At 42.5% G+C, this 12,651-nt stretch overlaps 1 protein-coding gene across 1 annotated transcript in view; it reads right to left on the reverse strand.

Annotated features, from left to right (window-relative positions):
* Positions 1-11,404, reverse strand: part of ADAMTS20 (ADAM metallopeptidase with thrombospondin type 1 motif 20) — a gene marked incomplete at both ends in the record, with an annotated part of 95,778 nt that extends 84,374 nt beyond the window's left edge. Inside the window, 2 exons of the mRNA XM_082498477.1 lie at positions 10,634-10,980; positions 11,314-11,404. Coding sequence (XP_082354603.1) covers positions 10,634-10,980; positions 11,314-11,404 — 438 coding nt within the window. The remainder of the gene's footprint in view (positions 1-10,633; positions 10,981-11,313) is intronic.
* Positions 11,405-12,651: the final 1,247 nt, after the last annotated feature.

Genomic DNA, 12,651 nt, shown 5'->3' on the forward strand with positions numbered 1-12,651 from the left:
AAAGAGCCTTTTAAAATCTGCTGCAGACTACCTTAGTGTCCAGGGTATTGTATTGGAATCATAATATCCCCTTGAATTTGGGATCCTTCTAGCAGTTATCAGTTTTCTATGTTTAAAAGACATTTCATTATACCCAAGAAAATACAAAACACATCATAAACTTATAGCCTAAAAAGTTAGGACGGACAGCTGGAGGGGAAGTATCCTATATTATGTTTCATGACCTCAGAATTATTCTTAGCTTTTTGTTTTAAATCAAAAGATTAATACAAGAAGGCACAAGACTGGAGATTCCACCTGTCCAGATACTTGGACTAACTATTTTAGAAAAAACAGAGCTAGGCTTCCTCTCACTTGCTTATGCTCTGGCCCACTGATTCTTGCACAGTATTCCAGGATCCACTGTCTGTTTAGATATGGAAGAAATAATGCAACAAACTTTCATTCTTCCCTCAATGAATTCTCTCCTCTTTAACAATGTATAGATAAAGAAGTAATTACTACCACTGACTAGTTAGGAACACCTCCGCACCAGTAGTCTACAATAAATGTTTTGCATCTTTGCTATTCAAGTTGAGAAGAAGTCATTTTATTGTATGTGAGAAAAACCTTAGGATAAGATAGAGTACTGTTTTAATCTCTTAAGAAGTTCATATGATATTTGTCATTTAAACCCCAAGCAGACATTGAGCTTGAAGACACCAATTCCAATCCTTTAAATTCTCTATGAAGACTAAAGCTGGATTTTCATTAGCTACACACATGGTTATCTCCTAATTTTCCCAACACATAGGTCTACAAAAATTCAGTCACCAGCTCTGTCTGTTTCACAGTCCTTCATTCATGAAAGTGATACTTAATCTGGTGATACAAATGGAGCTATTACCATGAGTTAGACCCACAAGGAAAAGGTCTGAGAGATCCAAATGAGAAATACTTTTGGTAAAACCAAACAAACCAAAGTCACTTAGATGTACAGAGGCAGGTTGCCGAAACAGGAGCCCAAGCATTTGCAGGAAATGAAATCAGAAATGAACTGGAGTTACTTATCATCTACAGATGCCTCTCAAATCATATAACAAGAAATCTGCCTGAAATATTCTATTTCTGTTCTCAGATAAAGAGGTAAAGGTACATTTAAAAGATCTCTTCAGTAGAAGTGCAGTACAAAATTGAAAACAGTCTCTTGCACATCATAAATAAGTGGTCCAAAGAGGGAGTGCTACCCAGGACTACGCATATGCATAGATTTGAGGAAATTTATGAGAAAACCCACATGAGAAAGATAATTTATTTCTTGGATTTAAAATACTCTGGATGAGTTAGACACTTTATATTAAATCAAGGTTCAATGGATCAACACAGCTACTCACTAGATATGGTATGTCTTTGTGGTTTAAAGTGGCTTAAAACCGTATAGTCTTAATCAATGTATTTGCTCTATTCCAAGAGTAGTAGAAATAAATATTGCAGAATTTATGGTTAAAGTATGTACCATGCCCATATACAAATTACATCCTTGTGTATAACGGCAACTTCGTTGAACACATGGAAAACATAAGGGATATATAGCAGGTTTCAGAAACGTGGAATTAATCTTAATATGTCCAACAGCAAAATTGGAAAGGTTTCAGAAAAATGCTAAAACAACTGAAGTTCTGGAAAACATGACTCTGAACTGGCAGACTCCCTCCCAGGTAAGCTCCACTCCGGTACTCAAGTATTTTTCATGCCCTTATGGTATGGCTTCTTAACTCAAACTCAAAAACCTGCAAGTAGTTTACATCAAGAGTAAACTGGTCAAAGTAGATGACAAAATCCCTTCCTTTTATATTCTTCTCTTCCCTCTTCTCCTCCCTCCCCCTTGTGTTAATTCAAAGCTCTTCTGAATCATGTGAGAAGTCCTTCACCCTTTTCTTCCTGCTCCACTGTTACAATGTTTTCTAATGAAAGACTTAAGCATAGCTTAATTAATTCATTGAAGAAAAAAGTATTAGAGGTTATCTGATCATGGTACACCACCAACATATGGAAAAAATATTTCTACTAGAAGATAATTCAGCTAGAAACACAACAAGAGGTAGTGGTCGCAAGCTAATGTGTTAAAACTAGAGCTAACAGAATAGAAATAAGAAAATAATAAGAAAACAATAAATAATACACCAGCTAAGCAATGGGGAAGAAATATCTAGCAAGGAATAAGTTTTCCAAGGGAACACCTTTTTAGAAGTGACTGAAAGCAACATTACATTTGAAGTTCTTAGAGAAATAGTATAAAATGCTAAAAGCTTATTATAGGAAAAAAAATATGATATCTTTCATCATAAGTTTAACTATGCTCTAACTACATCTCTTTACAAATTGTGTGATGTTAAGATTTCATGAGCAGATAGTAACCATATCTTTACCACACTTAATCACACCTTGAACAGAACTGATGAGGCACCCACCTGTGCTCAGAGGTGTCCCAGTCTGAAAAGGCACTTGATCGTTGGTTAAATAAAATTACATAATTCCAGACTGGAATTTAAATTCCATGTAAACTGCTAAAGTGATCTTACCTATTTTTATGTTTATCTCACACCTGATCTAACCATGCTGATAACCATAGCACTGGATCCAGTGTTATTACTGCCAAGTTACTTTCACTCAGGAACACACGTGCACACAACACACACTGTGCATAGGGGAAAATATTCTTGCAGAAAGCATAAATCCTGACTCTAGGTACCCTGAACATCACTTTGTAAGGCTACTCTAGGCAAGAAAGTCTGGCTGAAGCCTGGTAAAAATTGTATTCCAGGAGTTTCTAAATACAAATTGTAACAACAGACTAGCTAAATAGCTGAGAACTTGACAGAATGTTACAATAACAATCTCAAAGACAGCTGGAAATAGCAGGGATCATGGCAATTAACAACATTCAGCATAGTGGAAGGGAGCGGGGCAATTTATGTATTTTTACCTTTATATACAATTCACTGAACAAGCTAGACAAGTCAATTAAAAAATATGCGCAAAAGCTTTTGTCATAGATATATACATGGAGATTTCATTACGGAAAAGCAGCTATTCTGCAATACCTGCTGAAACTGGTGAAACGAAATGAAGGGGGTCCTTTTTGTTTGGTTGGGGTGGGGGAGGGGGGAAGAGGGTAGCTTTTATTTTTGTTTTTTTAGGGTTTTTTTTTAAACACATAAATAATAATCAAGCTAAGTATTACCATAGAACACAGACCTGGCAGATCTATATGCTTAATATTGGAGGAAACTCCATCAGATAATCTTGTCTGTCTCAGTAAATGTCAAGCAAATGTACATTTGCAACTTATCTCTGTTTAAAGAGAACTTCCTAGCTTTGATGTTTTTAAGTACATGCAGAACCACCTTTTTCCTCTTGCTGGGAGATTAATAGCTCCAAAAAGTCCTTTCAACCTCATATATGCCATCAGGCAGTTATCACTCAAGTACATGCAAAGTATGGCTAGATTTTCACCAGTTTTAGTCAACCACACAGTAAGCTACCTTGAGTACTTTTGTCAATATGTGTATACCCAGAAGGTATGATCTGTTCTCAGTGTCTGACTTTGCTACCATAATCTTGCCATTTTCTACATGAGGGTACCTCAAACAGAAAGACAACTGAGACTGTTGCAGATACATTATCTCATGTGGGAAGCCTACCTACTCGCCAATAGTAGAAAGTTTCCCAAGATCCCTGATGGCTAACTGTTGACTGTCACCTGGGGCTGGAAACATTAATTTAAGATAAAAAAAATTTTGCACACCATTTCAGTAATTCTGCTCACCTAGTAACAGCAAAGGGCCATAAGAGTGTCAGGAGGGGAGAGGACACAACATACCACTTGCATTCATGCACCATACCTTCTTTGTACTTCCTGAAAGTTTAATGAACAAGTGCATGCACATATATATATATGTAAGTAAATCCAACCTCCTGTGGCTACCCATAGCTTTCCAGCAAATTCACCTGTGTCACATAAACCCAAAATGATGGAAAAAAAAAAAAAAAAAAAAAAAGCAAAAGCTTGTGGATCTCCTATAAAGGCAGTAGTTAAGAACAGGCTGTAGCCATCAAAGCAATTTATCTGGCAAATAGAATATGCTCAAACAGCTGCCAGGGAAGAAGGCTACCAGACACAGGATGTGGGCAAAAGGCAGGCCAGCAATGGCTGAGCATCCTTGACACAGAATGTTAGAGACTAGGACGTGCATACATAAAGGATAATTCATGTAGAATTTCTGGCAAAAATGTAGATGTATAATCAGATCCTATTGCTTCCAACAGACATTTTCTGTGACAGACCTCAACTGCACAATTCACGACCCCGCGCATTTTCTCATTTACAATTGCAATTGCCACCTGTATTTGCTGATATCCATGTGCACAAGGACCATGTGCAAAGGCACAGCATCTGTGGAGATATTTTTAGGGAAAGCAGAGGTGTAAAAAGCTTGGGGATAACATACTGGGGATGTTTCAGTTTTGTGGTAACAGGCACAGGGGGGACCTAAGCTGTCTTACTATTTTATAATGAAGTGTGCGATGAACAGTGATTTTGCCAAGGCAGGCAGGCAGAAATTGACTCTGGGATACACGATCATATTCAAGTAAATTCAAGTGTTATAGTCCACCCACAGGTGTATGTGGAAAAGACCCCTAGTGTCTACAAAGCTAAAAAGAGATGACATAGCAATAGTAAAAGATACGTGCCATTCATCCTGTGACCAGCAGAAGACTGGGAAGACTTCAGGCAACTGCAGTCATTAAAACAGACTGTTGTAAAATGCTACATCAAGTGTCACAGAAGTGGAAATATTTAAAAATCAGTCCTGCTTGTGAGGATACATATTAGGGAAAAGCTAACAGGAAAACAAACCAAAGTAAATGAGACAAGAAAATGTAAATGAAATCAAGTGAAGAGCAAAAGAATAAATAATCAGAGAAGAAAGCAGCAAAAAGAGAAAAATCAAATGAAAAATTCAAATGAAGTAATTAAGTACAAAAATCTTCATCTAGATCTTTTCAATGTAGAGATGGTACAGAAGGTAGAGTTTGGTCTACTTCCCGATTCATTTTTGTTCTGTTTAGTTATAAAAACAACAGCCAAAAAAAAAAAAAAAAGAACATTTTATCTTTTACTTGCAAAGTCAGTCCCTGTACTTGAAACCATTTTGTGCTGGTAACAGATAGAACAAACACACAGGGTAACAATGGAAGCACTGAAATTTTTGACTGTTGTAGTGCAGAGATTCAGGGCTAGAGACTCACCTATACAACAAGTGAAACCAGAACTATTAAGTGAAAGTCATCACTTCAGCCAGTCAGCAGCAATAAGACTTAGTTTGTCCAAACAAGAATTCATTATCTTGAATTGACATTTTAATATGATTTTTTCCTAACTTATGACAGAATCTCTACATTGAGGTAAAAATATATAGAGACTAGTATGTGCCATATGCATATTTGCTCACAAATTTACAAAAGTGGCCTGACTGCTGAAAACTAATCTGCCTTTCAGGTTTAGAAGGTAACTTTTTTTTGAAGTGACAGCCTGTAAGTTATAGTATGAAGTTATGTCAAGGTAAGCATATCTTCCAGTTACAAGTGTTGAAGCTTTCTTTGGAAAACCAAATTAGTACTAAGCAGAAAAAAACTGGGGAGCAAATATCTGGAATCTGTTACCTGCATTAGATCCCCACAAGAAACTAGATGCTGGCTATGCTAGCACTAGTTTCTAGCAAGTTTTGCAGTTTTTTTGTCTGGGTTTTTTTGGCCCTTTTTTTTTTTTTTTAAGCTAAACAATTAAAAATTATATTTCATTAAAATGAATTTCAGGACTGCTTACTTTTTCTGAAAAAGAACCACTGCATTCATCCACAGTAGCAGACTGAATTGTTTTCAAAATCTCTCAGAAAAGGTGATCCACTGACCCGTATTAGTAAAAAAATAAACACAACCTCTTTTGTACTGAGGAAATTCTGAAGATCCACACTTAGGTTCATATTCCTGCCATTCCTGCCAGGACAAAAGTAAGCTTGGTGTGCAGTAAAGGAGTGTTACCAAAGGGCTTCCTTGAGCTCCCAAGGAAGGAATTCATCACACAGACTTTGTTACACTCCAGATGCTACATTAGAACAAAGCAGTCCTGCCTTCCTGGACTGCAGAAAGCTGATAGCCAGCAAATCCATGCAAGAAGAGATTCACATGTACTTTCCTACTCCTACCTTTTTCCAGTCAGTGAGCACGTGAAAGTGCTCTATACATCAGAGACTGTACACCCAAAAAGATGCATGTTTCCTCCTTTCTTACCTTTCTTTCTCTCACAGTAGAATCACATAAACAGCCTTTGGCACGTCAGCATTCTCCTAGCTCACAAAAACTGATTTTAACTATCCTCAGCATCAGTCAACACATTCCTGACCTCCACAAAAGAATACCAGGCTTCTCAAAGGACTAAACAAACTGTTCCTATAGCATTCATTCAGGATTAAAACAAATACAAATAAGGGTCCCTTCTTCAGACAGGGACATACTAGGAATTGAAGGGTCATTCTAGTTATAAGTGGTGATAGCTCCCACATTTTAAGATACTTTATTCACTGGTATTTGCTTGTATTTGTCAATAAACTTGTAAGCCATATGTTCTCAGAAGTTAAATGTTTTTTTAATATTTTTTATTAATTCTTTGATTTTGTTGTCTGGATAATGTCTGAGAGGTCTCTTTAGTCTACACGCATCCAGGCACATCCTCAACAGGTCTTGTTTCCCATGTTTGTAGGAAGCTATAACTGACCAATGCAATGCAGTAAAAGTAAAAATAAAGAGATACAGAACTTAAGAGAATAAAGTGAAATAAAGTGTGAAATTTCAAAAATTACTCTAAAGATGCAGGAAATATGCCTGTATGTGATCAGATGTTCAACTAGGCACCCAGGCCATCACTCCAAATGACCTTCTGCCTTTGACAGCATCCCAAACTTCCCTAATTACACACTCCCTTCTTGCAATTACTACAGACTCCCCGCTGACCTTCTAACCTCCCTTTGCCATTTGCATCCCTAAACCCAGGGCATGCTCTGAAATGTAACACAACAAAACTGCATACAGGGTGTCAGGAGCCATTAAGCAATGCTCCATGGGTACTCTGGGTTGTACGTGCTCTTGGCACACTCAAAAGGCTTAACTGAGGGTGAAAAGGGAAAGCAGAGCTCAAAGGGGAGAACACACTCAACTTGAGAATATAAAAATGAAAAGAAGGAGCTTGGGAAGCAGGAATGAAGCTGTGAATGAAGGCAGTGCAAAGCTTGGGGATAGATGACTACAGGATAAAGTGAACTCAAGTACCTGGTTTAACTTCAGATCACTCAGGCACATCTTCAGAGCAATTTTTAAAATTCCATTGTTAAATTTCCTGTACCTTTTTATCTAAGTCCATATGCTTTTTTCCTCCCTAGCTTTTACAGCATTGGTCTACAGCAAAACTCTATGATGTTCAAGGTCCCTTCCAATCTAAACCATTCTATGATTCTATGCAAAGCTGGAACATAAAATTAGACCTAATAGTTCAAAGCAAACTCTTCTTCTATTTTATTTTCCATACACCAAGTTCAGCATTGAAGAAAACAGATCCTACAAAGAAAAGAGATTTTACTGCCTACAGAAAAGATGAGGACAAAGCTTTCAGCAGGGCCTGTTGCAGTAGGACAAAGGGTAATGGTTTTAAACTAAAAGAGAGAAGATTTAGACTAGAGAAGGAAGAAACTTTTTATGATAAGGGTGGTGAAACAGTGGTACGGGTTGCCCAGAGAGGTGGTAGGCGCCCCATCCCTGGAAACATTCAAGGTCAGGTTGGACGGGGCTCTGAGCAACCTTATCTAGTTGAAGATGTGCCTGCTTATTGCAGAGGGGGCTGGACTAGATGACCTTTTAAGGTCCCTTCCAACCCAAACTATTCTATGATTCTATGATCAAAATAAATATAATACAGAGCTACTGAGTCACTAGTCTAGTTTCTACTGCCTCACTCAAAATAAATAGTATCTTACCTCCACAGCAGTCCCACTTAAATCTTTACATGTATTCATGAAGCATGGTACTGTTCAATAAAAGAGCAATAATTGAATAGCTTATTTTTGCAGGTGCATTTGTTGAATGTACAAAGCTGTGAAATTTTAAAAAGCTTGAGAAAAAAAGTATATTTTTACTAACTTTTGATGGTAGCCCCACCTGGGATTGGGGAATGCATTTAGGGAGGACAAGATCTCACAGGAAAATTCTACCTGGCCTCCATATCTTTTCATATCCATTCCTCTCTTGACTCCAGAAAAGTTGACTCCTCTGGCAGTCACATAAAGAGTGTAACACTTACTTTGGATCCATGAGGATGAGAAAGAACATTAGGCTGAAGGCTCTGAGTCCAGTCGGAGGATACTCTGCGCAGATACAGGCAACCAGCTGGCTATGACTGCCTCTTCATCCCCACACAATCCCTCCCTGGGGTACTATAGGCATGTCCCACAAGAATTGCATCAGCACCCATGCAAGGATCTGCTGCTTCTTCTGAAAACCTCACAGGCTTCATTAGTGAGGGGAAAGCAGCAACAGCGCTGGGTACACTACACACCCTCTGCAAGGCTGTGTCTGCCTGGGCAGAAGGCAAAACGAGCAGAGAGAGAAGGTCTTGAGAACACCAGGACAGCAAGGCCTTCGCTGATGACTCAGACTAGGCACTCTGTCAGCCAGGCAGTAACAGAGGACACAAAGTCCAGCTGGAAGATGCAGTGAAAGTTCACAAGACTCATCTAGAAGAGACAAAGACTCAGTTTAAAGACACTCAAGGATTTACGAGTGGATGCAGACTAATATAGCAGCAACGTAGAGAGAGAGAGACAAGAGATTTGAGCCATTCAAACTATGACAGAGAAGAAGAGAGTCTTGTGCTGAAGAGTTTCAGAACTGCTAAATAATAGGTAGTTGAGACAACTTTTAAGTGCAGTGGGTGCACATTTTTCAGAAAAATTATTTTCAGTGCATATGGTCCCTTCAAGTAATGAAAAGTGATGGTTTGCAGGGACAGAATTAAAACAGGCAACAAAAGTTATGAACAGAGAAGGTTTTAAAACTTCTCATATTTATTCCATATAAAGTATGACACTATTCTCAACACCATGGTCTATGAGCATCCACTAGAACATGAAACATGAGGAAAAAAAAAAAACACAAACAGGTATTTGTGATTCCTCCTCTTTCCGATTCCCTCTGTGAGTTAGAAGTGTAACATATCAGGGGGTTTGGTACAGGTTTGAATTGGGTTTTTATAATGCAGACAAGAATCAATGACAGACATTTTTAAAGCAAGATATATAGGCAAAACTTTGATGAATATAGAATTACTGTTTTCGAATGCTTGCTTCTCCAGTAATTTCTGGGGACTAGCCCAAGCCTACAGGCCTCAGCCTGAAGACAAGGAGACATATATCCACATATCCAAGAACTAACACTAGACAGAGGCATCTCTCTCAAGTACCAATTATTTCCGATCCTCTTTTCCATCATGTGTATCACCTTCTTTTAATACACATTACATCCTCCTGCATGCATCCAGTCATCTCCATTCTATTTTCTATAGGCTATTGGAAAGAGAGTAGAATACTAGCTGTATTTTTTTTATTTCCCCAAAAGAAAAGTCTTGCACCTTTACTTTTCCTGACTGACTGCAAAAAACATGGAACAACTTCAACTTAAATTCACAGTAATGTTTAGAACATCATATTTGTCATCAACAAATACGACACCATTTACAACATCATATGTGCATGTCACACATACTTATCAGTTCAATAAGCAGTGATGTGGTAAGGCACTAGGTATCAATCTTCTTGTTTCTAGACACAAAACTATAAAATTTTGCAACAGTACAACTGTTTTCATAGACAGCTGTGTGATACTGTTTCTTCATTATCACCTTGGAAGACATAAGGAGTGCTATCAAGGGGTAAGTAAAGAATGTACGGCAATGGAGTTTTGATTTGTTTGCTCAGTTCTTAAGAAGCATTTCATAGACATATTCCCACTGAAGTTAGTAGGAAGCTGCCCATTCACTTTAAACAAAAATGTGATTAGAGAGCACTGCTGCACACCTATTAGAACATGACACACCTCTACAGCATTGCTGTAGAAGAAAAAGATCAACACTAGTTCTTCTCTCATCAAGTACCATTATTCTTCACTCATAACCACACAGTATATCTATAAAGCTACCAACACATAACTGATGCCAACTAATAGCATCATTTTATCAAAACAATAGCTTACTGTGTTTCTGAGGCATGTTTTTTCCTCCATTATAATGCTCTTGGTGTCAGGAGTTACATCAACCAATTCTATCACAGGCCAGCAATAGATCCTTTGAAAGCAGCATTTGTATATCCCGCCAAAAAAGTATCATCATGACTACAAACTGCCGATGCCAAGACATTTCATGACCAACTACTTGGAATGACGCCCGAGAATTTCCAGCTCAGCTCTGTGGCAAAGGCATCCCACTACATTTCTTTCAGGGAGGAGAAGAATATGAATGGAGACAGGAAGAAGTAACCAACATGCTTACCAATCCACCACAGATGCTGAAGACGGCCATGTGCGTCTCCTGTGCATTGACATGCCCACGGTAGAAACAGTGGCGCAAATCAGGGGAGGACTGCTTCTGCGGGGCCCCGACGTGCACCACAGTGTACTGAGCAGCGAGGAAGCCTGCATCCGCGCTCAGGTTGAGCTGGAAGACCTGCCCGTATGCACTGAGCTGGTAATGTGTTCGGAAAGCAGCCGGCTCCAGTGGTGCCTCCAAGCTCCTTTTCCTCCTGCTGAAGTGATGCGTCTGAGGGAAAACCTCTCCAAATTCGTTCACTCGGACAGGTGTGATGATTTCGTAGGAGGAGAGCTGCTTCACTAAGGTCTCTGCAACAGAAAGCAAGACACTCAGCCCAGCGCAACAGCACACGAAGCGACCTCCGCTCGCACCCGAACGGCTCCTGCCACGGCACTCCTGGCGCTAGCCGGGGCTCCAGTGACAGCAGCGGGGTCGGAGAGGGGGTGTCCAGCGCTCCCGGCGACACCACGTTCCGGCCCCGCACCCGCCCCGCGCGCCAGCCGGTGGGCGCCCCGACGGCCTCCCCGCTGCCCTCTTCCCCCGCCCTGAGGAAACGCTCCCGCCTCCCCGCCCGCGGGGGCCGGGGGAGCGACCAAAGACCCGCGGGGCAGCCGCCGCCGCCTTTGTTGCCGCTTGTTTACCTTGTCCCGGGTGGAAGCGGACTCCCCACGAGTGGGTGACGAGCAGGGAGAGGGGGCACAGCAGACCCGCCAGCCACCTCGCCACCCGCATGGCTCGCTCCGCGGCGGGCGCTCCCACAGCACCCCCCCCCGGGCCGCCGCCTCAGCGGCCGCCGGCCGCCGGGGCCGACCCCGCACCGCGCGGCTCCTCCATGCTCCCCGCGCCGCGCCCCGCCTCGCCTCGCCTCGCCGTCCCGCTGCCTCCGCGCTCCCCTCAGGCGCCCGCTCCCGCGGGAAGCCGCCCCGCGATAGCGCTCCCTCTCCTCCCAGCCCCTCGCCTCCGCTTCCCCCCCAACCTCGTCCTCCCCCCCCCCAGCTCTCCCTCCGCCGCCGGGGTGGGCGAGGGCGGCCCTTCCCGTCCGGCCCTTCCTCCCGCCTCCCTTGCCCCGGCCTCCGCCGCCGGCGGGGAGGCGAGGAGATGCCCAGACGCCTTCAGGCGGTGGCCATCCCCGCACCCGCACTTCAAAGCGGGCCCCGGGGGTCCCGGCCCGCCCCCCGGGGGCAGGAGCTGCCCAATGGCGGAGGGCAGCCCCCGCGCGGCCGCAGCGCGCGGCGCCTCCCCCTCAGGCAACGCCCGCCCGGGCCGGGCCCTCAGCACCCCTCAGGGCGGGGAAGGGGGGGGCCGCCCCCCCCCGCCCCCCCGGTGTGGTGAGAGGTGTCATTTTGGGGGGAGAACAAAAAAACAAAACAAAACAAAACAAAAAAAAAAACAAAAGGGACTTCTGAGCAGGAGGGCGATGCCGGATTCACCCTGAGAAGGGCAAAGGGAGTTCAGGGGTGTCCCCTCAGGTGTCGCCTCCGCGCACCCCACCGACCACCTTCCCCTGTGCGTTGGCTCCAGGGCGAAGGCGTCTCCACAGGCGGCTTCGAAGGCAGGAGATCTCAAGGCAGAGCCTGACACCATGGCGTCGCCAGGTGTGACTTGTGTCCCCAGCTTAGGTTATTCTGTCCGGGCAAAGCCTCCATAAAACTGCTTGTTCCAGCCCTCGGGGAGCCCCGCACCCCTCCTCGCACCCCTCACACCCCTCCGAGCCCGTGGATTACCAGCCAGACCGAAACCTGGTTGTTAGGAGGCTGTACTCTGGCAATTGCTGTACGAGTGCCATGGCTCCTTTTCAGGAAGAGGAGGCAGTTCTGAATTTATTTTTTATTAGTTAAACATAATTTTTAGTTGTTTGTTCCTCCAATCTAGTTTTCATGGCTTTGATTAAACCTACATCTTTAGCGTCATGGGGTGGGGCAGGAATCTAGCCTTGAGCTAAAAATTCCCCAAGTTGGAGAGTCCATTTAGTTGATGAC

This window comes from Vanellus vanellus (assembly GCF_965231255.1).
Source record: "Vanellus vanellus genome assembly, chromosome: 1".
In the NCBI taxonomy this organism is placed as follows: domain Eukaryota; kingdom Metazoa; phylum Chordata; class Aves; order Charadriiformes; family Charadriidae; genus Vanellus; species Vanellus vanellus.